The sequence below is a fragment of the Rissa tridactyla genome, chromosome 1 (assembly GCF_028500815.1).
Source record: "Rissa tridactyla isolate bRisTri1 chromosome 1, bRisTri1.patW.cur.20221130, whole genome shotgun sequence".
Taxonomy (NCBI): Eukaryota; Metazoa; Chordata; class Aves; order Charadriiformes; family Laridae; genus Rissa; species Rissa tridactyla.
The window spans coordinates 156473330-156500610 of record NC_071466.1 but is presented as its reverse complement, the minus strand read 5'-3'; the positions used below and the strand labels follow the sequence as shown (position 1 = coordinate 156500610).

At 43.8% G+C, this 27281-nt stretch overlaps 2 protein-coding genes across 5 annotated transcripts in view; one reads left to right on the top strand and one right to left on the bottom strand.

Moving 5' to 3' along the window:
* Positions 1–18099, bottom strand: part of SLC37A3 (solute carrier family 37 member 3) — a 25185-nt gene extending 7086 nt beyond the window's left edge. The window contains exons 1-11 of one of the 3 annotated variants that reach the window (XM_054189240.1): positions 17966–18099; positions 14218–14393; positions 13118–13232; positions 10485–10577; positions 9913–9996; positions 8562–8707; positions 7842–7938; positions 6653–6737; positions 5400–5581; positions 2706–2847; positions 1366–1467 (exon numbers count right to left, since the gene is read on the bottom strand). In XM_054189240.1, the coding sequence (XP_054045215.1) occupies positions 1366–1467; positions 2706–2847; positions 5400–5581; positions 6653–6737; positions 7842–7938; positions 8562–8707; positions 9913–9996; positions 10485–10577; positions 13118–13232; positions 14218–14318 (1147 nt within the window). In that variant the 5' untranslated portion in view covers positions 14319–14393; positions 17966–18099. Of the gene's footprint in view, positions 1–1365; positions 1468–2705; positions 2848–5399; positions 5582–6652; positions 6738–7841; positions 7939–8561; positions 8708–9912; positions 9997–10484; positions 10578–13117; positions 13233–14217; positions 14394–16471; positions 16759–17704; positions 17895–17965 lie in introns of those variants that run through there. The other 2 variants (XM_054189239.1, XM_054189241.1) reach the window with 2 other exon arrangements.
* RAB19 (RAB19, member RAS oncogene family) lies at positions 18074–27281 on the top strand. 2 transcript variants are annotated; one of them, XM_054189246.1, is made up of 4 exons: positions 18074–18268; positions 18387–18608; positions 19481–19664; positions 22015–27281. In XM_054189246.1, the coding sequence occupies exons 2-4, from the start codon at positions 18414–18416 to the stop codon at positions 22278–22280; spliced, it is 645 nt and encodes a 214-aa protein (XP_054045221.1). In that variant the 5' UTR covers positions 18074–18268; positions 18387–18413; the 3' UTR covers positions 22281–27281. The 2 variants fall into 2 exon arrangements, with proteins under 2 accessions (XP_054045221.1, XP_054045220.1); XM_054189245.1 differs by having other exon boundaries at positions 18087–18254; positions 22015–27280.

Sequence of the window (27281 nt, the reverse complement as noted above, 5' to 3'; positions counted from 1 at the left end):
ATGCCATGCTTGAGCACCTACAGGTTCCGCTTGCCTTTCCAGGAATAGCATCATAATGTGTACATTCAGCTGGTTTTCCACTACAGTCCCTCAGTATTTTTCAGACGCCGTTTTCCCCGATATCTCACTTCCAGGCATCCCCTGAATTCTCTACTCACCACTTCAACTTAGGGCCCACGCATAGTCAAGTTACTGTGCGTAAGACAAGTTGCAGCCCTGTTCACATATTCTCAGGCCATTATTACTCGTATGTGCAACAAACTAAGTTGCATAAAAAGGTTTCTTGGTTTGGCTGATGGAAATTAAATTATCACACTGCAGTAACTTTGTATTGCCTGTTTGAGCCTTCTGTATCCGGCTGCACAGCAGCACATGTTGAGTTAAGCACAAGACACCTGGACCTATGGCTGTTCTGCTACCTAGTACAAACTCCAAACTTTGTCAGCAACAATTTTATATTTGCTTCCAATTCACTTTCAAAAGTAATGAGTTAGCATAAGAGCCTACAAAACTCCACCAAACCCAATCCTTGCTATTTAACGATTATACCTTGTTGACATTACTTTGAGACCATTCTGAGTAAGCCATCATGCTTAAGAAAGGCACTTTGCTGTTCGTGTCCAGCTTTGGCAGCAATTGCTGTCCACAGGTCTCAAAGTGCCCTATAAAAGCCAGTCTGTATCACCACCCCATTTTGGAGGAAGACACAGAGAAGCAAAATGACATCCCAGTAAGTTAAAGCACTCTGGTAGCACAGGATGCCATGTCTGAAGACACAAAACTGTTACCCTTAGAAGAGCTTCAGAGATGTTTCATAGAAATGAGATCTGCTCGTCTCCTTCTACTCAGTGTTCCTGACAGACTTCTTTCAATAACCAATCACCAAGAACTGTATCTATTATAAAAGAGGCAGAAACTCTTCAATTTCACCACTTGCAGATGCGTAAGTAGTGAAGTCTAAGAGTTTCTGCATCTTTGTAGTGTATTTATACTCCAGCACAGATCTGTCCCCAGATTCTCATTCCTCTTACTATAGGGATGCACCTGAGATTTCCTGCTCTGTCGGTTGTGGTGTTGATACAATGACAATGCCAAAAATGTCACTGACACTGGAGAAGGATCAGTACCATAACTCACCAGTGCAGGGAAATCCAACCACTCAGCTAATTCTTTTCCATCTCACTAACCAGAGAACAGATTTCTTTCGGTGCAGTACCACACTTCAGGCAAAATACACCAAAAGGCACCATCCTGATCCAGAAGCAGTTTCAAAACCGAAAACATAATTAGAACAGGCTGTGCTCTGGTTCTCTGTAAGAAGTACTGAATGATCCTCTTAACACTGTGTGGCAAAAGCATACTCACGGCTGTATCCAAAAAGAGAGCCTACAGCAAAGAGCAGGCTAATTGCTAGCACTGGGGCTCTCTTCTGTAGCACATCAGAAATCAAGCCCTGGATAGTCCCACCTGCAAAAAAATAAGTCACTGTCAGGCACAGGATGCTAACACCTTCAACAAAACTCATTCCACTGAGTGTGGTGGTCCCTTGCCTTCTCATCAATATGTATTTTCTCTAAAATCCTGAAAACCTGCCCTTACTGCCCCACACTCATGGAGAACAGTAAACTTAAGTGGCTCAGATAGACCATGGAAAACTACTCATACTGCTTTCTCAGGAATTTATTATTTCTTTTTTTTTTTCTGGCATGCAACTAGCCGGTGCTCCTGCCTTCCTTTTCCTTCCCCTATAGAACCATCACAGCTCTAGGATCACCAGAACCCTGGATGTAAGCAAGCTTAACATTGCAGCTGGTTTCTTTAACAGAAAGTGCAGGAAAAGGCAGTTCTTTTTCACAGGGAAAGCATTAGCACACAGGGGCCTCACACTCCCTGCTGTCTCACCTACTTAGGGTAGGTGCAACTAATTGCAACAAATGCCAATAGCTGATAAAAATCACCTTATGTATCATTGCTATTTCTGTAGGAACTGCTCTGCTGGTAAAAACTAGACCCTTGAGAAAGCCTAACATAGAAAAGGCCACAGAGGCAAAAAACCTGACCCTGGACAGACCAATACAAGGATGTCTATTCTGGGAAAGCTAACTGGACAAGGTAATAAAGCAAGAAACTGAGCACAGGAGAGTGGAAGTCTAAACACATATACAATATGTTCTTTATTCTGGAGGAACAGGGTCAGATTTTGCAGCCAGCAGAAACAAGTGCAATTACATTTTATTTCTGAACATAACACAATTGTGCCTGCTCTGCTGAGACCTGCGCTGAGTCTGTTCTTAAAAATGCAGGACAAAAGGGACAGTACCAAACCCAGTAAGTCCAGATCTAAACCCTCCCTCAAGGGTACCTGTCAGAAAAGAAATAGCAAGAAGCAGGAACACCATTTTTGTACACGGCACTTTTCAAGAAGTCCTAGTGAGTAAAGAAAAACACCCGCTGTGGGTAATGTCCAAGAATATGATAGTGCCCTTTAAATTATATGTAAACTCTTTACGCAGCTCACTTACTCTGTGCTTTAGGGAAAAAAAAAAAAAACAGCCACGCAGCCACATACATAACTAGACTTTTCATATATTCCGTAAACAGACAGATGCCACTGAACATGACTGCTCTGAGCCGTATTCGCCGTCTTTCATCTTCAAATGCTAGCAGGGCAACTGCAGGAAGATGTCATTCACTTACTCACTCACCTATGATTCCTCCCACATCATACCAGATCGAGAGCTGGTCAGCTTCTGCTTCTTTCCATCCAAAGTTGTTGCTGAGGTAGAAGGGCAGCCAGAAGAAGAAGGAGTAATTTACCAGTTTCAAGCAGGCATAGGCCAAAGAGTACTGGAATAAAGAGAGGGCCAGCAAGCAGTTAGCACTCGAGAGATGCAAACAGCGTTTCTGCTTCTTCCCATAAAGCTCTGTATCCAGCTAAGGCTTTCAGGTGGAAGCGCTTCTGCATTTCACATAAGAAAGCAGCATTATGAAAGCTTAATGCTGAACATTGAAGGGAACCCAGGAATATAAAAATCACTGTCAAGAAGGTTGTTTTCTTTTCACTGAATGCAACGGGTTAAAACACTTTCAGTGTAGTCTTGACAGGAAATTACACCAGGCTTCAAAAAATGAAGGAAATTTAATGCACCTTCTGAAGAGAAGGGAGCCAACCATGTGACATGAAACAACCTTGAGATTTAGTCATCTGTGCATCATGCTGAGAAAAGTTATGTGAAGTAGTTCCTCTGTGCTATCTTTTGCTGCTCAGAAGGCTCATCTGCTTACAGCACCAGAAGAGAAAGCTTTGGTCATAATCCCCAGGCAGGTATTCCAGGACACAAGATGAAAGGTTTGGCCAAAGCTAAGCACATGCTTCCAAACCCAACAGCTGAGACAACCTCCTGCTTTTGGCTGCTGGGCTCAAGTTCTCCTAAGCTAGCAGGAGATCTCCCTTTTTAGAGCTTTCATTTGAGTGGCAAAGATTTGTTCTTTGGGATTGCTGGCCCAGCACACAGAGGGATGAGGCACGCTGTTTCAGTAAGGCCTCCTGATAAACACTGACACGGCAGTTCAAGAAACCCATATTTGAAGACATAAACAAGGGTGAAGGCAGAAAAAACAACCTGTTAGAATCACAGCTTTTGAGGCTACATATATGTGTACGGACACACTTGTCTTTGAATTTCAAGAAGCAGATCTTTTTACATATTAAACTCCACAAAATCATCTCTTCTGAATTTATATTATTTTAACAAATACATCCTTTTGAGCTGTATTATTAATGTTTTTTCACTCTTAGAGGACAGAAAGTAATCTCCGCCATACATATAAGACAGGGGGATGTTTGGTAGAGTTCTCCTGCCTCTGGGTGTAAGAGGCGTAGTATAAGAAGCAATATTTATTACAACATGCTTAGAAACTGTCTACCAGATTGTCTGAGTGATTAAACACTGAATGTCTAGAAGCTCAGGGGAAAGCTGTCTGTACTAAAACTCTTCAACCATATCAGTCGGCAGGAGAAGAGAGGAACTACAGCAAAAATGTCAAAGTCTTTGTAGAATCTTGACAAGGCTTTGGAGGTTCTCTTGATATTTGGTCTCTTACTGATCTGACATAGTGTCCTGGTTTGGCTAGGCACCTATCTGACATCAGATAAAATTCACAGACTCAGAGATATTCATGTTGCTGAGTTAATGCACAGAACACATCCTCAAAATCCCAAGTACAGAAATAGCAATAATAGTTGTACAATACCTCCTTATGTTCTGGCCAATGAAAAAAAAAAGCCACACATCAACTGAGGCAGCCCCCCCACCTAGAGGTTCTTTGTACATTAGCCCATTCTTAGCACTACCAAAACCAATCCATAGTTTATATGGCATTTAGCCATATTAGGAAAGAACTCAATATGGGTATGCTTTCTTTTACCATCCCTCAATCAAGGTCTTAACAACAGAACTGTGGTTGCTCACTCTACACACTGATGATCCACCCATCCCTTCTAGATTTTGCGTTGCCTTAACCACAACAACCAACTGCTTTACTCATTAAGGGTATCTGACAATACTGTCCATTCAGCAGTTCTGCTTCATGATCAAATCCAGACAGTTCACACTGTATTACTGAGCCAGCCACCCTGACCCCTTTCTTGTACTGGTTCTAGTATTCAGGGGCCACACAGCCCACTGACACAGAAAGTTAACATTGTTTTTTAATGGCAGGTTAATTTTTCAGCTGAATCAAATCCATGAATTGGGCAATGCTGCTGATGCAGAAGTACAAGCTCTCACACAAGGGACAGGACGAGGATATGTGGAAACCGCATCATCAGGCCTTGTTTCCAGTTGTTTATAAAAAAAACCCGCCTACTTTGCCACATGTTGCACCATGCTTATTAAGGCTTTTCAGGCGAGTTTTCTGCTTTAAGGCAACTAAAAAAAAAAAAAAACCCACAAACAAAACAAACCCCAGTGTCAGCACCGCAGAGTTCTGTGTGATGCTCAGCTATCGGTGAGAATCCCGATATCAGAGCAGCTTAGCTACCTTATCAAGAAAGCATCATACAGCCATCTTTGCTCATGGCCTCCCTTCTAAATTCAGCAGTAAAAAGGGCAGGATCTCTGCTGCCCTTAGTTGGCTCATTACATACATTAAATGAAGCAGGAGTCTGATGGAAAGGACAACATGCAACCAGACACCTGGACAATATTTACTATAATCCACGCGCATAAGGATAACAGTCCCCACCCCAAGGTTTTAACAGCCTAAGAAGTCAGGTGTCAACAACTACTACATGGTCATCATATTAACAATGACATCAACAAATGCTGACAACACAATAAGTCAGCTTTATGTTTAACAACATAAGTGAGATCTCACTCAAAAATCTGCGTCCTCACCAGTACTACTCCTGGCAGGCAACAAGCCTGGAAAAACCCAATGGCCTTTGGCTGGCTGTCAGTGTCAGTTGCTTGAATAGAGTAATTCCGGTCATCATCATCTGCATCATCATCGTCCATTAAGGGTCTGTTGGCATCTTCCTCCACACCATCGTCTTCATCTGCTCCAAGCTCAGGGAGGCCTAAGTTTTACAAGGGATATGGAACAGGAAAAACCGACCACAGCCTGTTCACCTTCTCCCCACTCTAAAGCTATGCTTGCTTCTTTTAAGCAATTCTCCCTTCTAGCAATTCCCTTGCTCTCCCATACCTCCATCCTCCTTTGGCTTAGAAACTCTTCTAGATGGTGTTCTGCAGTGTCGCCAGTTTCTACCCTTTGTCTTCTAGTGCTCTTGAAAGAATTCTGTCTGATCCTGGCGTCGCCTTTGTCTGTTCTGAGTGTCTGGCCATTAGTTGGAAGACACAACAAATTAGTGCATTTCCCCCCTTATTTAGTGGTTGGGATCCTCGAAACCTGGCTCCTGGGTAGGACTTCCCTTGAGCGTGGAGGCTGAGTGTACCAGCAACTACTCGGACAGCTGCTGCCTGTTAATGCCTCCACTGAAACGGAAACCCTAGGAACTGCACTGCGCTTTCTGGGCTGCTGAGCGCTCTTATGAGCACTCTTTATGGTAGCTTTAGCGCTACCAACTTTATAGCCTTTGCAGGCACCTGGGAAGCCTCCTCCATGGCCCTGTCAAAGCCCAAAAGTTCTTTTGTTTTCCCATTACGCTTTGGCTTGCCTACCATCTTCTCAGAGAAGGACCGTATCCAACCTGAGAGCTACTTAACCATCTGTGGGAGACCTGCAGACGAAAAGTACTTTCCTTTCACACTGCACAGTTAAGGCTTGCCATAGTTTTCTCCTACAATAGCTAGTTACCAGTTTGCCTACTGTTTGTTTAAAAAATACTGATTTTCCAGGTGAAGAAAAACTGACAATTAGGCACGTCCTAATGGGGATGATAGAGCCAGGCTGTTTTATTTTGCTTTTTAAAATATCCAGACCCTATACATATGATGGACAGTGGCATTTAGTGTGATCTTGGCAAATAAAGCATTTGCTCCATAAAATACACTAAAGTGCAACACCGTTTTATAAGAGCCCTGGGGATAAGTGCTGTCAGAATGAGCAGTACTTTTAGTACTACATGGAAAGCTGCAGATCTGCTTTCCATGAAAGGACTGAAATACTACAGCTCTCTTTTACTTACCCACTTCCTTCGGTGACGTCAAGAGCCCAAAGAAGACAATGACTCCTCCAGCAAACTGTACTGAGGCAGTCACCAAGAAAGCATACTGAAGATAAATACACAAAAGATTATTTTTTAAAAACACTTTCAGTCACATAGATGTCCCTGACTAACAAGCGTTTCTTTACATTCTAACCTTGGCAGAGAGCAAACACAGCTACAGCAACCCAGACTAAATCCATAAAACTTGGCAACGAGTGATCTCTGCATCTCCTGAACAGACTTGGTTCCATCTAGGCCGAAAGACCACATTGAAACAGCTGGTTTAGTGTATTGAGGTGACAGCAGCGAGGAACAAGCTCACCCAACACAACCACAGATTCAGCTATATTGGAAAGGACTGCTCAAAGAAGGGTCAAACACCAAATTCAGACCAGGTTGCTCAGGGCTTTGTTCTATCGGGTCTTGAAATCCTCCAAAGACAGATCGTCCAGGCTCTGGCACCTTGTTCCAATGCTTGACTAACTTCATAGTGAAATAGTTTTCCAAACATCAAGTTGGAATTGTCCCTGCTTCACCTTATACCCACTGCTTTTTAGCTCTCTCACCATGCAATCTAGGAAAGAGTCTGGCTCTGATTTGTCAGAAATCTTCTCACAGGCTTTATAAGGCTGCTATTTAGTACCCTAAGCCTCCTCATCTCCAGAGTGAAAAGCTCAGGTCTGTTAGCCTGTCCTTGTAGGTCACGTGCTGCAAGATGTACTGGTTCACTTACATGCCCTGTATTCAATTGCCTGCCTGCTGCATTACAGCAATATAGTGTGTGCCTGGCCTCTTCCCAGTTATAGAAGCTATGCCTCCATGCCTGCCAGAACCTCACCACTATTCAGCGTTTAGTGAGAACCTGCGATGGAGGACTCTGAAGAGCACTTTAAGCCACCCAAACCAGAAGAGGGTATACTATGACACTAGAACTCTTCAGTAACACCAGTCCCCTTTACAGAGAAGTCTCAGACTCACTTCTCCCATCTTGGCAAGGTCAGGAACAGAATACCCTTTCTATTTTGCCTACTGCGTGGTACCACAGAATTCAGGACGATGAAACTGGACAGTCCGAGCCTGTTATCTCCCAGAGACAGGATAAGGAACTAGTCTCTCATAACCCAATCAGACATGCAGTCCTAGCTATAAGCCAGACAGCACCGCCTACCTCATAGCCGTATCTGAGAACACAGGAGGCAAGGAACGCCCCGAGGATATTTCCCACAGAAGCACAGGCACTCCAGAGTCCAAACACAAAACCTCTCCTGCAGAATGGGAAGAAAAGTTGAAAAAGGCAATGTAGGGAAAGATGACATTAGGAGCAAGACAAAGACAAAACATTTGAATGAACTTTAACTTAATAATAAAAGTTACAGCATCCCCTTCAAAGAGACTTAAAGGTCACTTAAAACACATAATAACTTGAGGATACCAAATAGATAAGCGAGGAATGTTCTATCCTGAAACACCCGTGTTACAACAGAGGTGAGCTGGCAACAACAAGGTTACAAACTATGGCCAGAGCTCATCAACAATATCCCAAAGTGTCCGAGTTGAACCTACAATGAGTCAGTTTCCATTCAGACTCTTCAGTGGTTGGTAAACAGAAACAAGTTTTCCAGTGGCATGAAAATTCAAGTTCAGCCGCTCTGCGCTATGGGACTTTCGAAGTTTGAACCTGTGCCTTTAATGCACATAACAGTGTTCACACCAAGCTGTTCTGTGGCTCCAGAAAGAAACAAGAAAGATAATATAACAAGTAAGGCATATTTCATACCATATAACTTTAATTCTGACCTAACGGTTGGCCTTTTTGGTTTAAGACTTTCAGCTCAATCTGCTACTCAGCAGGTCAGATAAATGAGTCACTGAAGAAAACTCAACTTACCCAGCTTTTCCAAACCAATTGCCCATGACAGCAACCACACAGGGCCAACCAGTGGACTGCAGCAAGCCATTCACAACCCAGAGACAGCAGTAGAACCACTTGTTGTAGAAATGTAACCATTCTGTGAGCGTGCCAAAAAAGAATACCTAGAGAGGAGGGGAAAAAAACAACAAAACATGACAGAGAAGAAACCCTGAGTCTACTGCTGAAAGCCAGGCAAGAGTGGGGTCCTAAAAAAGAAATAACATTTCAGGGAGAAGGTCTCACACAAGGGCCAGCCAGAGGCAAGCCTGGCATTGTTTAAGAAAGAGCTCAGAGCTAATAGCACCCTCTGCTGAGCCACCACAGCACTGAACTCCAGAGGCCAAACAACTCCAGAGACAAATGCACTGTCATGGCCTTTACACTCCAAAAGACTTTTATCTTCATAAACAGCACAGTTATAACAGGAAAGGAAAAGAAAGAGACAGATGATTTCAGTAACAACACTAAAAATACAGTAGTCTCTTGATCTGCTATTGTACTGACATCTAAATCCACAGGACTGTGCAAACACAAAACCCTCAGCAGTCATTTATCTTAGCAAAATTTAACATAAATACTACAGCCAAGTCTCAAATAACTAAGAGCCCTAACCCAAACTAGCCAAAATAAACACACTTTGTGGCATACTGTGCTTGATGCACGTTTGTGGTCGTGTGTTTGCAGAATGCAATAGGCCATAGTGGGGTTTGTAGCCACTGGGTAAATCAAAAGTGCTCCATACATTTTACCACTACTTTAATAACCAAAAAAACCACAATGAGATAAAACTGATTCACACTTATCTGCAGTGGCTTGAACCTGAAGAAACCTTTTGTTTTAAGCGGACATTCTTTTTTGACACTCCCAGCAATTACAAAATAAGTAAATGAATGCTTAGTATTGTTAGCATGTCATTTAAAGAAGAGAGCAAAGGTTCTGTTTGGAAGCAAAAGCCTTGATGACAACATATGTGGGCTGGGAGAACAGTTATAATACAAAACAGTCCCAAAAAGTCCAAATACACCAATCTTGTACAAAGGCTGTTCATCAAGTCTCTAGACAGTGCCTCAAACTTAGGAATTTCCTTCTGACACAGTATCCATAAATAGATATTTCAGGAAGAGGTGAGTCATCTAGCGTAGCTCTACTCTTTAAACAATGCAATAAGTGCATCCAGGACAAAGTTTTATGCGCAGACTTTGAGACCACTGAGGTAGAGCTCAAGGGCAGATTCACGCAGAAACAGAACCTCTTTTCCCCTAAAGCAAAACCCTATCTGAAAACCCTAAGACAGATTTCTAACTCACACTAGTATGTTCCGACTTACCACCAGAGCAGAAGAGCACATGCCAAAAGACAAAACCCAGCGTAAATTCAGGCGATCCCCAACTATGCCACTGACAAAGAGACCCTAAGAACAAAACACAGCATTAAATAAAGCTACAAGATTTGCATCTGTTATCTGCAAGAATTAAAATCATCTAGAAGGGTCAAGCTGGTCCAAATATTGTTATACCAACTTACAGTTTGATTCTAACCACTCCTTCTGCCACCAAAGAAACCCTGCTCATAGTTAAATTTCTGATTTTTTAAAAATTCAGCTGAGAACTCTTGGAGAGATACACTTGCCCTTCCACCCAATGGTGATAGGTGTGTGAGAAGCTCTGAAGTGACAGTATTTCTCTTGCATTTGTTAACAAGCATTTCACATGGGTGACAGGCACGGGCAGAACTAAGAGAAATTGAAGGAAAAAAATCTGCTCCTGAACTAAGCTTTTTTACTGCATTAGTGCTAGGCAAATCCAAGAAGATGATCCTGTTCATCCCCTCCAAATGTGGGTGTGATCATCCCAATAAGGTTCAACCAAAGCTTAGCATCTTTGGGTTAGTTTTACTCACCACAGCATAGGAAAACAAAAAGATAGTGTCCAATGTCCCCAAGAAGAGAGTTGCTTCTTCTGCATTTGGAAATAAATGGCTACTGTTCCAGAGCTACAAAGAGAGAATTTTAATAGGTAAACAGGGACAGGCATAGCTCATTCTACTCTTTTTCAAAGGAAACCCCAACTCCAAAGCAGAACAGCATCTGGCCCCAGCAACTTCCCATTCCTCCAACGCTTTAATTATCAAATCAAGAACAATTCTGGCATTATCTACTGCAGAAAACATCCACTGCCACTTTGTTTCACTTCTAAAGTGCAAGCTAGGAAACCAGAAGAAATGCTCCTTCCACCTGGATCGAGACAAATGACTGGCAAAACAAACCCTACTTCTAACAAGCATGCAACTGTTAGACAGCTTCTTACACAGAAACACTGATAAGCATCTTAATGAATAATACAATAAAGGCATATTCTGGTTTATGTGCAGTGTCTCTTCTGCACTTATCTTGCTGTCTTCACTAAATGAATAATTCTCTTAAAGTATTTGTGGCAGCAACCATAATAAGAAGTGACAGACCACAAACAGAAAAGAAAGAACAGAAAAGGAACAAGGGGGAGAAACAGACTGCTTGGAAACTATTTAAAATGAGCTCCAGTCGCTAATGTTGTTATTGTTTGTGCTTACCCTGAGTTTCATTTTATTTTCAATATGATAAAAAGAAGGAAAAAAAGGGAAAAAAAAGACTCAGTTGTCTCTAAAGTAAGATTAGTGACATTAGCTGAAAATAGCAAGCTTTGAGGATGACTTGAAGAATGAATAAAATTAATCAGGACAAAGTTTTCTTCCCTCCCCACCATTCCCCCATTAGAAAAAACAAACAGATAAACCCAATCCAAACCTGATGTATGGATGTGTCTAATTCAAACAGCAGTAGTTTTAGTTTGATTCTGCCTCTCCAGGAGAACATCTTGTACAGACAACACTAATTACACATCACTTAGTTTAAGAGATATAACATTGGTAAGGCCTATTGACACAGTTTCTGCTTAAGTCTCCTGTGTCCAAGAAAACTAATAAATCCCTTGAAAAATACTTTTTGCCACTTGAGGCCACCAACAACTACTTACACCAGTAGCTTTCAACTTTTAACCAGAGATCCCTGGAGGTCCACTAGCTATTAAGAGTCTTAGAAAGTGAAAAGAATCAAATCTTTTGTCATTAGGCTCAAATTCATTGAACAACCTCTACGGGACTCACAAATCTTTAAAGGCTGAGAAGTATAGATCTAAGTTGTCCTTCTAATTAAATCATACTATTGCCTACTCACAAAACAATCACAAAATACTTTGTTATACTTTAAAAAAATATTTTAAGGTGTAAAACTGTAGTTAAAAAGATATACCAAAGTTCAAAACTGACAGCATGTGACTTATCTATTCATATTCTTAATCTGTCCTATCGATTTCCCAAAAGGCACTTTACTGTTAACTGGCATAACCTAAATTGATACCAAAAGGACCATTTTGACCATTTTTCTTGATCAGACCTACACACCTCAACATCCAGCATACACTAAATCATCTATAAAAAAAAAATCAAAACAGCGTCCAAAATATATTAGTTGTTCGAATGTCAGTTAAGGAACTAAATATAAACACAGTGTGTTTCATTTTAGCATCCCTGAGATGCTCCCTCTTTTTTGTCATACTATAAAATCCTTAACACGTTACAGGCCCAATTTACCGTTTTGACTTATCACAAAAAGTCAGCATTTATCATCCCTCAGTCAAATGTTCACATAACCGATGATTTCTAATGCAGACAACACCCAAGCAACTGACTTGGAACTCCCTCCTCTAATAGATGTCATGGCCTGCAACCAAGCTGTTAATGTAAGATTTCTTCCACTTCTCAAAAGCATCGTGACAAGCCACTGCTAAAAACAAGGATGCCCCTTAAAAAGACGATGGGTAGGAGCCAGCAGGTAGTTCTTGCATACCCATTTGTGAGGTGCAAGCAGTATACAACTTCCTTTTCTGCAAGCAAACACTGACAAAGCTCCCACCATTTTCACTGAAGCTAGGATTTTACAGACAAGAGGGACTGGATCTTCAGAACTTTTGGAAATCAGGCTGTTTAGATGCAAGATAAAAACGTCATTCTTCAGTATCCATCTAGTGTAAGCAGCTAACACTTTCAGATAGCTTTTCTCTCTCCTGCTTCGTCTATCCTTTTAACAGGGTAGCAGCAAAAGGACTACCACAAAGAAAGACGCAGCCAGAATTTTACAGAGATCTCTGCAACCCCATTAACTGCTCTCATTTATTGCCACTGACACTTCAGAGGTAAGATCCCTCTTTCCCTCTCCTCTCCCACCTCCATGCTACTGGCTGCTACAGAGACTCTCCTGGGATCCCCATTTCTATTGGAATACTGTATCTTCAGAAGTTTCTCTCTGGGGACCACTACGAAAGATTTCACCATCACCTGATGATCCAGAAAACTACAATTCAGACACCCGAAGTTCCCGCTCACATTCTGAGAAGTATCCCTAACAGACACTTAAAGTGACCTCCTCAGCACCACAAGCTCAGCATACTGCAAGTTACCCATTTTTTTCTGCGCTTGCCTGTCCCTCAGGTCCTTACCTCATATGGCCGGAGCTCAGGGGCCGTGCTGTTTAGGCAGGAGGGAGTCCATTGGCTCGAAATGCTGACTTTGACATTACTGAATGTCTTTCTGGAAGCATGGAGCAAGGAGTAACTGCCAGAAAACACACAAGCACAGGTTGGACAAATCTTCTCTGGAGGTCAAGTGGGAAAGGGTGGGACTCAAAATAGATACATGCTGTCTAAGCAGGCAGCATAGCAGAGGACTGAGTTTTGGAGACAGTAGTCTGCAGTGGGAACCCTCAAATTATGGGTAGACACACTGATTTTAGTGGGGAGGTGTGAAATAAGGTCTTGACTGGAAAGGACCTCCTCTTTCATTTTCAAAAGAGGAGGTGACTGTGCAACAACAATGAGGTACCAATAAAGAGAAAACAGAAGACGCACTCATCTGGCTAACCACCATCACAAGTACTCTTTCCAGAGACAGATTAGGTATCAGTGGCAGCATTGCTGTGAAGACCAAAGGATATCAGCAAGGCAACACGTGTAAGTAGAGGCAGGATGGTATTCCAGCTGTTGTCAGCTGGTGTAACAGACAAACTTTCAACAAACAAATCTAGTAGACCTTCAGACCTGAAGCGGTTCAGCCTCTCTGTTCTAGAGGCTATCCACCCTCTGCAAACAGCACTTTCAGAAGAGAAGAGGACCCCAGAAGCAATGACAGCATGTTCCATCAGTCAGAACGGGTATTAAACAAGTTCTGAGCATTAGGGTTTGCTTCCTTCCTCATTTCAGCTAGTTCCTCCTCACACCCACACGCATTCACCCTTCTGCAACAGGATGTTGCTGGCTTGGCACAGTCAGGCTCATCTTTGGTGCAAGCCCTGTTTGTGGTTGGATTCCCCACAGCACACTTAGCTTCAGCTAAGGGGAAGCTAAGTTCAGGAGAACAGCACACTTAGCTTCACCGCTGCCTGACTCCCAGACCGCTTGGTACGACTAGCTTTTGTTTTCAAGGCTTACAGCCAAAGTTTAAGACTATTTCCCTACCTTCATCCTCCTTCTTTGGACATGCCCTCACCTTCCCAGATTCAGCAAGATTAACCCCTCTCTGTGCAGAGACACACTCAACCTACCTGAAGAAGGTCAGCAGGAACACAACAATATGATGGTGGGTGCAATGGGACACAAGGCCTCTGTTTGCAGGCTGCCTCCGTAAGCTTCCAGGCAAAGCCATCCTCCTGGCAGCCCCACCCCTGCTCCTGCCCTTGGCCTCAAAGGCTGGATGCTGCTTAGGTCATTTTTCTTCTCACTTAAACAGAAGAAGGTGGGAAGGGAGGAGAAAACAAAACATATTTGAATTAAAATACTTGTATAAAATACAGCTGTGTTCCTCAAACAGCTGGAATTCAGCAGAAACAACTCTATGCCATTCCTTTCCAATTTGTTTCACATTGCTACCCACCTCATCGCCCGTACATTACTTGACACCTTCTATGCCCAGAAACGTCTTTTTACTCTCATTCTCCCAGTACCCTTGTGGTTATCCCCCAACTCACTTCTTTTTTGTTCCCCTCCAAGCAGATGCCTGTTTGGTGCCCATCACCAAAGCAGTTTGCCCAGGATCTACCAACTTCCAGCATTCCCACGTCAAAGACCATTATGCACCTTTTACATACACAGTGCACTACAGAGTGATCATAAATAAGCTAACTTTTCACTGCTATGTGGCTGGCCATAGACTGGTGATTAAGTCAAGAAAGCAGCATTTGGCCACTGGTGGGAAATGGTTTTGGATCTCACTGCCTCTTTAAGATGTTGTTGAAAGAACATACCCAAGAGTGAACCTGCAAAGCTGGAAAAAGGGAAGTAACTTTGAAGACAGTGCTGAAATCCAACAGCTAGACTCCCTCCCTGTTCATTCTCAAGCCCTACGTTATAGCTCCATCTGTCACTAACTCATTAGTACAGCATGTGGCAAGTCATACTTTCGTGTCCCTGCCTGTAGGGCATGGGTGACATCTGCCTAAACTTCTAGATACCAGATATTACCAGTACTGAGGAAAGGCTATGACAGACACAGTTTCTTAGTGCTGGCTCATGCCACACTACTCCACTCCCTCAGCTGCGTTGATGTGGCTGAGGGGCTGTTTCTGCAAACCCAGTTGGGAAACGACCCAACTGGGGTAACGAGGTGGTGAACCTCTCTCCACACCTCCCTTCTGTTTTCTTGGCGGAGATATTTTTAGCCAGATTTCCCTGCCACAGCTCACAAAGCAGCTACACAAACATTTACATCCGTGCAACAGAGAGCGCAGTGCAGACAGAGATACGCTGTATATTCTCAAGGCAGAACTTGATTCTATTCACGCTAGCTGGCTTACGACAGCTAGACAAATCAGTTGGTGGGAACTGCATTTTCAGAAGACATTCAACCATACACATTCTGAATGCTAAGGAAAGGTAGAATAACCCACCACCCCTGCCCCCCAAAGAATCAGAGCTAAAATAAGACAGAACATAGCGCCTGTGTGTTCTTTCGTATCCACAAGTGCTTTTCACAATGATTTGTAAATATGACAGAAAATTTTTCAAGTTCAGCTTCATACCCTCACTTGGAGAAATTAGAAGTCATTGCCCAGACTCTCTCTTATCCAGATTTCTGCTGCTGAAAAGCCTCTATTTCACAGACATTTCTGCTCTTCCTTCTAATAACTTTTAAAGGTTTCATCAAGACAGCTTTCACTGTAAGAATTCTTCCTTTCCTGTTCTCTCAATGATGATGCGTGCCTGACTGACAAAGAGATGCCAGCTACTACCGGATACACTAACCATCACAGAAACTGAGGCCACATCTGACCTTCAAAACAGAGTATGGCATGGAGATCCTCTGAGTAATAGTGACCCAGCTATTACACCTTTGAGGCACTGGAGTCATGTTTACCTTACACCACACTTGAACGCCTCCATTCTCATCCAGGACAAATGCAGCAAGTCTATACAAGATCTGAGACTGACTGCATCTACGCAACCCAGGTGCAGCTGAGCCACACTCCCATTCCTCCAGCTAGGACAGACCGCCCAGCTCTGGCAGCACCTTCTCGCAGGGACATGCTTCTAGGCTGCTTGGGTTCATGCAGAGAGAAAAAATCACCTTCGGCAGGAGGCTGCTGGAAGGCAAGGCTAAGCCTGCAAGAAGCATCTTCGCAAGTGGTCGTGAAACTACGTCCACCTAAGGTCCCTGAACGTGTCGCAACATCAGTGAATGAAAACTCAGCACCCACAAAAGTATCACACAGTGCTACTCCCAGTAAAACTGCTCAGGGCTATCCCCCCCACAAGCTGCATGAAGAAGAGAAAGGAACCCAAGGGACTCCAATTTCAGAGCACCATGGTCCTTATAGGTCTGTGAACCAATGCAGTCTGTCGGTCCAACACAAGAGCTCGTTCTCCATCACTGCCTCTTCTTCCCCTCCCATTGGGCAGCAGCAGATAACAGAGTTCTCCTGAGGAAAGCAAAACACCGCCAGTTGTGTAACACTGCGGGAAAAGTTCCTTCCTTGGGTAATCAGTTCACAGCCCCAAGCACGAGATTTACTACTTGCCTCATGTCAACACATGCAAATATTAGATCTTATTTGTCCAAGATACCAAGTCTTTTTAAAGCTAAGACCTGGTTTTGACCTTAAAGTCATCATCCCCCCCCCTTTTTTATAGCATTTACTACTGAAATTATCTGTTCCTCAGAGCTTTTCAATCTCAGCTAGCTTTCTAGAAGACGACCTTCTGGCACCGGACAACACTTTTCACTTATTTACAGCATAGAGATGACTATGAAAGATTTTGTTTCTCTTTTTTTTTTTCCTTTCTTCAGCCTGCCCTTTTTATATTCAAATAAAGTTTGATTCAAATAAAGAGTTTATCCTCACAAATTAGTCTTCTGATTACTCTGAGAATACTGCATTAAATTTGTAGTGGAGGGGGAGCAAAAATTAGGAGGCAGGATAAACCAGAGAACTCAAGGAAGTGAAGCGCAAGCCTTTAAGAAAGCAAGATGATAACTTCTAGGGTGCTTTGTCTGCTTGTTTAACACTATTTACCTTCAGCTAACCGATATTTTGAATAAGCTTTTGTTAAGCTTCCAGCATTCTCCCTTGTCCCTTCACTTAAGGTCAAAATAAGACACCGTAAGTTCAAAATAAACTTCCTTAATACCACCCTGTCATCCTCCAAAGCCGTCAGGAAAGACCAGAATTAACATTCCTGGGAATTCCAAAAGCGCAAAGCAAACAAAAGATATTCTTTAAAAAAAAAAAAAAAAACAAAAAAACAACTTAACTTTTTTTATACTATCTTTCCGAACAGACAGAAGAAAAATAGCACAACCCCAAACCCACGCAGGCCCTCGGCAGCTGTCGCCCACCGCAGGCCTGTCACCCCCGCCCCGCGGCGGGACGCCGTGGAGGGAGGAGAAGGGACTCCTGAGTCCATCCCGGCTCGATCCCACCATGGCTGCGGAAGGGCCAGGCTGAAAGGCCCTCACACCCCGCCCTGTTAACCCATCTCCAGCGGAGGAGACCCGGCCCGGCCCGGCGCACAGGCCGCCCTCTCGGCCCCCCTCACCTGCGGGGCTGGCTGTCGCGCCAGGAGGCGGCGGCTCTTTCCCCTCAGCGAACCCCCGCCCGCGGCGCGGCACAGGTGGCCCAGCGGCCACGTCCTCAGCGCGGGGGGGGTGAGGTGAGGTGAGGTGGGGAGCCGAGCCGAGCCGAGCCGAGCCGAGCCCAGCAGCAGACCACGCACCAGCCCCACCGCACCCGTTAGCCCACCCACGGCCGTTAAACCATTATCCCCCCGCCCCGAAAGAAACCAGCCACCCCCGCGTACCGGTCCCAGCGGCCAGCACGGCCCTCAGGAAGTCCGCGGAAGGCGGCTCTTCCGGCGGGAGGGGCCGGCGGGCACGGCGGGAGCTGTAGTCCGCCCCTCGCCACCGGGGAGGGCCCTAAGGCTCTGCCCCCGGGCCCCCTCACAGGGGGCGGGGAGCGAGCGGCACCGGCAGCGTTCCCCTAGCTCAGCCAGAGGAGGAGGAAGAAGAGGAAGAGGAGGGGGACTACATTTCCCGCCGGCCCCGGGAGGGCCGGGGCGGGTACAAAGCGGGCCCCGCCTGTCCCGGCAGGTGAGTGCTAGCAGGTGAGCTGTCGGGCGGGACGGCGGCTCCTTCTCCAGGCCCCCACGGGCTGCCGTGAGCTGGGCCAGGGCGGCGGCTCCCCCCCACCACTACCTTCACCGCCCCGCTCCCCCGCCGCAGGTCCGTCCCCCTTCGCGGGAGTCCGCGATGCCTTTCTCTAGCTCCGGCGCGGACGATGCCTTCGACTACCTCTTCAAGATCATCCTGATCGGGGACTCCAACGTGGGGAAGACGTGCGTGGTGCACCGCTTCAAGACGGGGCAGTACAACGAGAAGCAGCAGAACACCATCGGCGTCGACTTCACCGTGCGCTCCATGGACATCGACGGCAAGAAAGTGAAGGTCGGTGGCCGGAGCGAGCCCAGGCTGCTCGGGCCGGCAGCGCCCGACTTCTCTCCCCCCTTCCCCCGCCATCGCCGTGTCGTTATTCCCGGGGGGGTGGCAGGGTGCACGGCGTCTCCTGCTCGGCCCTCCCTGACTAGGGGTGCTGCCGAGGAGAGCTTTCCCCTCAGGAGTGTCCCCTGAGGGACACGGTCACCCTGATCTGTGTACATGCCTGCCCTTGGGGCTTCTCTGGATCTTCCCGAGGAGAGGGCTCATGCTTTGGCTGCAGGGGGTTCTTTGGCCAGTGGCTCTGGTTCGGAGGGGGAAGTCTCTTCCCCCCTTCAGAGATGGGGGGGGTTTGAGCTGGGACGCCGAGGAGGGAAAACCCTCTCTGGTTTGCAAAGGCTGCACTCTGATGCATGCTTGATCTGAGGGAAGATGAAGACTTACAAGATGAACACTAAGAAGAAATAGATCGTTAGAACTTACCTGCATGCACAGATGAAAGTTCAGATGCCCGCCCTTTGTATAGCTTTGCTTTGCCCAGCCCTGCTTCGGGGCTTCTTGGCTCTTCTTCCTTTCCTATTAAAAGGCTGTAATGCTCTATATCTTTTAGTACAGTTGTTGAAACTGGGTTTCTCGGTCTCTTTGCAAAGCTGGGTTTTCCCTGGTTTTCTCTTTGGTCTGTGTGGATTGTCTTTACAGGCATGTAAATGCCTCTTCAGATCTCGAGAGGCCAAAGCCACACTGTGGGTGTAGTGGAGTGAGCTGGGACAGGTCTATCTGCCTTCTAGGGGGTTTCAAAGGGTTTCAAAAGCATAGATGCTGATGGCAAACACCTAGGAAGTGTCATTTGCCCATCTTTACAACTTCTATCCTTTCTCTTACAGATCCAAGTGTGGGACACAGCTGGTCAAGAACGCTTCCGGACAATAACCCAGTCTTATTACAGGAGTGCCCATGGGGCCATCCTTGCCTATGACCTTACTAGGAGGTCCACGTTTGAATCCATTCCTCACTGGATTCACGAAATTGAAAAGTATGGTGCTGCAAACTTGGTCATGATGTTAATTGGTAGGAATCTAATTTTAAATTGTTGTATAGCTTTTTTTTAATACATGTATAAAAGCCCCTCAAGTTCCCCCCACTACTTAAAGCATCCATAAACTATGCATTAAAGAAGAATGCAGTTATAATTTAAAAGGTCAGAAATAGTATCAATTTGACCTAAGCTTAAAAAATTAGGAAGGTCACAGCCTGGTCCTGACAGGACGAAGCCCACTGCAGACAGTGCAACTTGTTCCTTTCTTGCTATAATAATCCAACAAACTTGCTGCTAGTCTAGCAAGCAGGGAAAACCTCATGGAGGTTAGAACTGTAGTCAGTCTGACTCTGTACTCCTGGTGTGCAGGAATTTAGCGGCTCAATAATTCAAGACGAAGGGGAATGCGCAGAGCAACAGAACTCCTTGCTCTCATCTTTCCTCTCTGTTCTTTTGATATGCATACGCATTGCTCTGTAATGGGACTCCGATCAGGTAAGACAGTAGATAGGGACATGGCTTTTACAGAGCACAAAGTAGTCTGCTTGCATTTCTCCTCCTTCTCCTCGTTTATTCCACTAGTGTTCAGGAAACTTTGCCCCTTGAGAAAAGGAATGGGTAGAAATTCCCGAGAATGCAGCTGGTAGGAAGCCGTGTGGTTCTTTCCCTGTGTGTTTCAGGTTGTTATTATTGCTCTTCCATCCCCCAAGGAAGAAACTGCAAATGAGAGAACTGAGGTAGTCAAATGAGAGCTTTTTATTTACATTCCACTGCTTCTGCCTGTCCCATTGTGGCACTGTGCCCAGAGCAACACACGCAGCCGCATCAGCCCAATCTGGCTCTTGAGGATATGCAGCGCTGAGCCCCACAGCGCAGCAGGTGTAGGACCTACGCTTCTGCTTGTGCTCATAGCAAATTACTTACCTCTGCCGTGGTGGTTCTTCCTGTTCTTCATCTGAAGAAACAAACAAATTCTGACCTGCGTGTAACTGCAGTGCTTGGAATTAGTAAGGAGCGGGGAAAAAACTGTGGAACTTTGGTAGGGATTTCTCTAACTTTTCTCTTGAATCTAAAGAGCAAGACCTTTGTGTGTCTGGTGGAGGCTCTTTTTTTTTTTTTTAATTTTTTAAGAGAAGTTCTGCAATTTTTAAACATAAAGCTCTTGTCAAGGATGCAAGCTTGGTGCTTTCTTCCAAAGCTGGTGCTGTTTGCTTTGCTTACTTTGTCAGGAAGTCTTTGCACATTTAATTGCATGTAGTCATGTTATACCTGTTTCTAGTGTGAAGTTAAGAAGTCTAACTTTCCTGTCTGGATCTGAAGGAGGAAAGAGAGGGGGACCCTTTAAGAAAGCAAATAACCCCCAAGCAAGGTGGTTTGGGGGGGGGGTGTGTTTGTGGTTTTCTTTTGAGGGTTTTGGTGTTTTGTATTTTTTTCCTTTTAGAAAAACTGGAAAGGACTTAATGGGAGGGGAGCTGCTTCAAATTCAAGATATGAATTTGATGAAAGGTTGTCTTGAAGCTATGAATGTAGACTTTAGCCAAGTACTGCATGTACCAGAACTGATAATAATTCCACACGTGTTGCAACTACTTAAAAAGCCTTTGTGTATTTATCTGAGGTGTTTCATGACTTTGACAGACTTTGACTAAACTGCTTCAAGTAGAAGTTTATATGTGCAGAAACTTCTTAAGTATACATTTTAAGCATTAAGGTAGCTGGTGTGAATTGTCTCTTTTGACATCATCTTAAAATGAATGACTTGTACAAATGGGTCATGTTAAAATCTGATTAACAGTTGAGCAGGTTCTTCCTGTGTTTTGGTGTGGTGTGGTTTGGTTTTTTTTGGAGGAGATCTGCTTTAGACTAACAACATCCCAGACCTTCAGAGCTGAGCACTCACTTTGAGATGTGTCAAAGTTGCTTGACAATAGCATAACACACACGGTGTCCACTGAAGGTGGAATACACCTTTCTGCAACTTTTCTTCGGTTTCCTGTGTGCAGTCACTATAGCTCCAAGATCACTAAGATTTCTTTTTTAAAAATATTTAACTTAAATGCCATCTAAGGTTTAAAAACACTAGGGACCAACAGTTGCTTCCAAATAATCCTCTGGCACCACTACCTACAGTAATTGGATGAACACAGCTTTTTTGTGTTTGGTTTTGGTTTTTTTTAACTCATTTGAGATCACTAATATGATAACTGCAGTTTTGATGCACATCCTGTGCTTGTGAGACTGATGTGCTCACATCTTGTTTTTCCAGTAACTCTCATTCCTAACATAATTCTATTATTTAACAAAATTGAATGAATGTACTGCATTTAAAGATGTTTTTTTGAGAGACTAAATTATTTAATTTTCTACTTGCCTTCTTTTAAGGGAACAAATCAGATTCACTAGATAAGCGCCAGGTCCTGTTTGAAGATGCCTGCACACTGGCAGAGAAGCATGGGCTCTTAGCTGTACTGGAGACATCGGCAAAAGAAGCTCAAAACATAGAAGAGGTCTTCACATTAATGGCTAAGGAGCTGATAGCCCGGAATACCTTACAGCTTCATGGAGAGAACCCTCCGAACAGCATCTATCTTGATTCCAGGCCAGTGATTGCTAGTCCAAGTGTGGAGAAGAGCCAGTGCCTCTGTTGAAGAGAGAGTTCAGGAAGAACTTAGAAGTCTTCATTCTTCTGAGGCTATTTGATTTCATTTTATTCAATTGATGAAAGTGTGCTATGTGACCTCAAGCCATCTCTCTGATATCTCTACCTTGCAGATTGGCTTGTAAGTATCTTCAGAGATCATTAATGTTGATCGCAGAGGTTGCTTTGAATGTGGCAGCTGATACTTTAACACAAACTTCTGAGCTGAGAGGACTTGGGAAGCTGCCAGCCCTTGCCTTAACCAAAGAGAACTTTAAAAAATTATTGCCTTTAATTATAGCCTTAAATGTTTTTCTGGCTGTGTCAGATGATAAATTTGCACCAGAGCTCTGCATTGACTTGATCCTTCTAAACTACGTTGTTTTTTCTAGTGCAAGCACTTTATTTTTTGCCAGCAGCTTTAAGAAGTCTGGCACATGCTTGGACAGCAGTAGCCCATTGTTGCTTAAACTTGCATTTAGCACGCTCTTGATGTCAGATGTGTAGCCACTCATCCCAAGGATCATAACAGAGTACATGATTTCACATCTGTACTGATTTCCTCACCAGGCAGACCTAGAGACATCCCTGGGGTTTCACAGCAGGCAGAATATGATACATTAGGGTCCCAGCCTTCTTCCTGGGGTGGGAAAAGTTGTCTTCCATTTTGTTCTCTAATTCTAAGGATAGTTTCCAGTAGTGATCTCTGTCTTGCTACATAAACTTCCCAGGAGTAGTGAAGCTTCCAAGGCACCAGTAATGGCCTTAATTCTAAATCAATGCTGGGCTGAAAAGACTTTTTTTTTTTTTTTTTTGGTCCTCTGAAGCTTGTCTTCCTTTTGATGTGCTGATTTTAATCAAAAGCCTTCTGTAGCTTGTGTGATGGGCCAAAGACAGCTTGAGAGTATGCCTGTAGATTTTTCAAGAGAGTGTGAAGAAGGGATTCAAGCTCCTGTAAAACTCAGCAAGGGGTTAGATGGTTTAATTGTGCAACCTTACCTTACCACCGTAAGGGCATGGTGTGGAGCATACCAGAAAGCTACCCCTAGGCAAGTATATATGTTACTGTTAGGGAGACTTAACATCTTGGTAGCAATAGAAGGGTTTTGTATTGCTCCTCCCAAATGCAAGCTCTGCTTTTGGGGACCGGCTGCTTCTATGTACCAGAACTGAATGAAGAGTTTGTTGTTTTGGTTGTTTGTTGGTTGGGTTTTTTTCAGTAGATGGAAACAGGGAAGGAGGAGGAGGAAAGAAATATTATACAGAGGAAGTTTTTTTGACTGCAGTCCACATGTACCAAAGTGTATCACTTAAGCAGTTACTGTTAAGCTATGAACTGGAGCTCAAACTCTGTAATGCTAAAATACAGTCTGGGTTACATGCAGAGAAGCCCTGGGAAGGCCAGTATGCTGCTAGCTTACCAGACAGCAGCCTACCCATGTTTCACAAGGTCCTGAAAAATAGGGGGGAAAAAACATGTAGCAAATATTTCTGGAAAAAATCTTGTCTGAGAAGCACAAAAAAAAATAAAGTAGGATGAATCACTGATTTATAGTCTTGCAAATATTTCTAATATTATTAATGCTTCCTCTGGCCAGGTTCTTTGCTATCCCATGTGAAGAAGGGGGGTTAATTCAGCTATGTGTAAACTGAGGGAGAAATCGTCAATGCTAGCCTCTAAGCCTCTTGCTATAGCCAGCTAAGGAGAAAGCTGCATCATCTTCTGGCATCCTCTTTCTGATCTGTTTTCTTTTTAAATCTTAATTTGGTATTAGCCTAGTAGTTGCATTTCAGTTTGCATGTTTAGGCAGCAGTAAACACCATAACCTTTCACAGCAGCTGAACAAGTACCAATCCAGATTCCAAATAACTAGTTTCTACAACTCTTGTCACTGGGAAAACAGTCAATAGCAGTTTTTTGTGTTTTTTTTAGTATCCGCACTTGGAACAAAGTTTGCTAGCAGTTTCATTCAGATATACCAGAGATAGTATTTGCAGCAAATACTAATCTTCTAGGAGACCTTAATAGAAAAGTATTGTGTTCAGCTCCAGTTACGCTCTTTCATTAGCCAAGAATTAGAGGAAGGATCTTACCAGCAGAGTATTAACCTCTGTATGCTTCATTGGGTTTACTGCCTTAATTAGAGATTACTGTATGAAGTTCTTTTGCTTACCCCCACTGTGGGGGCTTCTGCAGGCCGATGTTCCCTGAACTGCCCAGCACTGACAGGTTACAGGGCTCTTGCCATTCTCTTCCCACACACACAGAGCCACCTGCAGAGCAAGTCCTTCACTAGCAGAAAGCTCTGCAACACAGGATCATGGAAAACAGGCTTGTGATTATGCTTTGAGCTGTGCTGTTCCCTTTCAATAAACTAGTCTTAAATACCTACCCCTTGTGCAATTAAAACAGGAGTGTGACCTCTTTTGGTTGGTTGTTTGGCATCTTCCTCAAGCCCTGGGGACAGTTACACTGAATGGCTTCCATAGGGTGTTTTTTTTAAGCTGCCCTCATATAAATGATGAGCAAGCTGCAGCCATTGCCCACAAGAAGGTTCTTCAGAGTGCATATTGGTAAACAGTATTACTCATGAGGTAATATGTGAAGAAAGCTAGAACTTAAAAAAAAATCCCTTTATTATAGCATGTTATTCTAGACTGTAAGGTAGAACCACTGGATTGAAAAACAGGCACAGTGTAACTTCTGCAGTTGTGCCTTTCCCTATCACAGAGCAGATGGAAGCATGCAGCTATGACAATGCAAGACACATTAACTGCTATGGAACCTTATATTAATATGTTTGTTTTCCCAGCATCATATGCAAATCCAATGTGCATCATTAATGCACTTGTAGTAAAGTGTAGCTTATTTTAATGTTATTTTACAATGCTATTCTAAAAAACCACTGTGCCACAGTTTTAAGAGCTGCATCCAGCTTGAAGATGAGCTTATTTGTGATTTTTTTTTTTTAGTCTACTTGGAAGAGGTATTTGGATCTTAGCTGTTGCACAATACTTGCATTGGTATCACACCTATGCCCTATGAGACTGAAGCAGCACCTATCCACGTAACAGGGTAACAAAAAAACCTAGAAGTATTTTAGAACAGAGCAAGTTCTGACACCTCCCAGAAGCTGTCTTAAAAGTAAACACAACTGCAACTCAGTGCTGTGGAAAGCACATGGCCCTGCCTGTGTGGTCAAGCTTTTCTTCATACATCAGGGAACAGGCTCTTAATAACAAAAGCTGAGGATCTTATCTAGTCATTCCAGTTAAAGTATAGTTGGAAAGGAGGCAGAGAAAGCAGTTTTCAGGCTACAAACAGAGATAGATCGCTCTATGTCGGAGCCTTCTTTAAGGAAGAAGATGCATGCCCATGCTTTTGGACACGGAACTGAAACTGAAGCTTCCCCCAGCCAGGTGAGTGCTCGAACCACAGCATTATGTAAAGCCTCCCCTTCCCAGCCGTGGGCTGCCAACAGGCAGGTTTTTATATATCTTATTTCCCAGAACACCACACTCAGCTCAAGGCAGGGGGGCTTTAATACTCATTGCTCAGTGCACTGACCCCTGAAGCCATTTTCAAGCATCTCTCTAGAGCACGTTAAGGACTGGAGCTACAACAGACAATGCTGGGCTATCAGTGTCCTTTGACAGTACTTTTTGCCAGGCCAAGAGCCCCTTTTACTTAAGTAAGAGTACTTCAACTTTTAATAGGAACTTGCCATTTGAGAGAGGTAGGACTTGTAAAAGACTTTTAAAGCACTTTTTCTAGTGCTGCTGTTCTAAAAAATCCACCTTAATTCAGCTGCCTGCACAGGCTCTATCTACGCACTCACTTCAAGCTGTTGCCAAACAGGTGTTGACTCTAGGTTGACTGCAAGTGACAAATAGCACACCCATGGATAACAGCAGCAAGTAGGAGCAGAAAGTTTAACATATTTGCAATCCCACATTTCCTTGCTACAGATGTGTCCATGAACATCACAAGGGACTACAATGTAGATTCTCTATTGTTTTAAGCTGCTGTAGCATTAATAATTCCATCTATACAAGTTCTGTTCCAAACATGAGACACCCCATAGCCCACTGGGCCCTCCAAACAAATCTATTTTGTACCAGCTGTAGCAGGAAAGAGTTACTTTATATGTCATTCAATGAACCAGGCATCCCCTCAGCTAGGTGACAATACACCTTGGGCTACAATCAGGAAAACGCTGTGCTATCAAGATGTGAACTAAAGCAGCAGAGATTGTAAAGACGTGCTCTTTGCTTGTATCATCACATTCAGATCAACTAGAATGGGCAGCAGACACTTACTTGGCACTTACTACAAGATGCAAACCATATGTATATGTTCTTGCATAGGGAGTAAAGTCAAGGTGCTTCAAGGGAGAGCATACATCTTTTTCTAAACGTTTTGAAATCAAGATTTTGCTGGTGGAAGTTTATGAGTCTTTATACCTTTTTCGTCTTAACGCTATTCTCAGTGGCCTCTTCAGTTTCTGTACCTTAGGTATTTGCTTAAAGAAAACATAGCATAGCCTAAGTTGTCACCCTCCATATTTTCACATTAAAAGTTTGTTTTAATTCTACTGACTTTATTCCTGTTCTTACAGTGGAAAACCACAGGAGCCTGTTAACATACTCTACTCATTTCAAAGGCCCTACTCTTTTCAGTCATTCCAGTTTGGGGTGGGAAATCATAACACAACAGGAAGCTTAGAAGCAGCCCTACCAACAGCAAGATTCAAATTGGAAGTGACACACAGCACTATTGCTTGATGACAAATACATACAGTTCTTTACCTTACAGAAGAACCACCATAGCACGCTTCAAAGCAGGAGATCAACAGAAACTACTTGTCAGGATGCACTTGACTACATCAGTCACCTTGCAGCTAGACAGAACAGCCTCCACCACAGCAAATCACTTACTTGCATATTCTCACCTTCCCCTGAAAGCATGCAGAAGTTTAGAAGCAACAGCATCCACCATTGTGCCATACAT

What these genes read in the sequence shown, in the direction of transcription:
- RAB19 (XM_054189246.1), top strand. Translation starts at nt 18,414, where the DNA reads ATGCCTTTCTCTAGCTCCGGCGCGGACGATGCCTTCGACTACCTCTTC. An exon ending in TCGACGGCAAGAAAGTGAAG is followed by an intron (nt 18,609 to 19,480) that starts GTCGGTGGCCGG and finishes TTTCTCTTACAG; the next exon opens with ATCCAAGTGTGGGACACAGC. An exon ending in CTTGGTCATGATGTTAATTG is followed by an intron (nt 19,665 to 22,014) that starts GTAGGAATCTAA and finishes CCTTCTTTTAAG; the next exon opens with GGAACAAATCAGATTCACTA.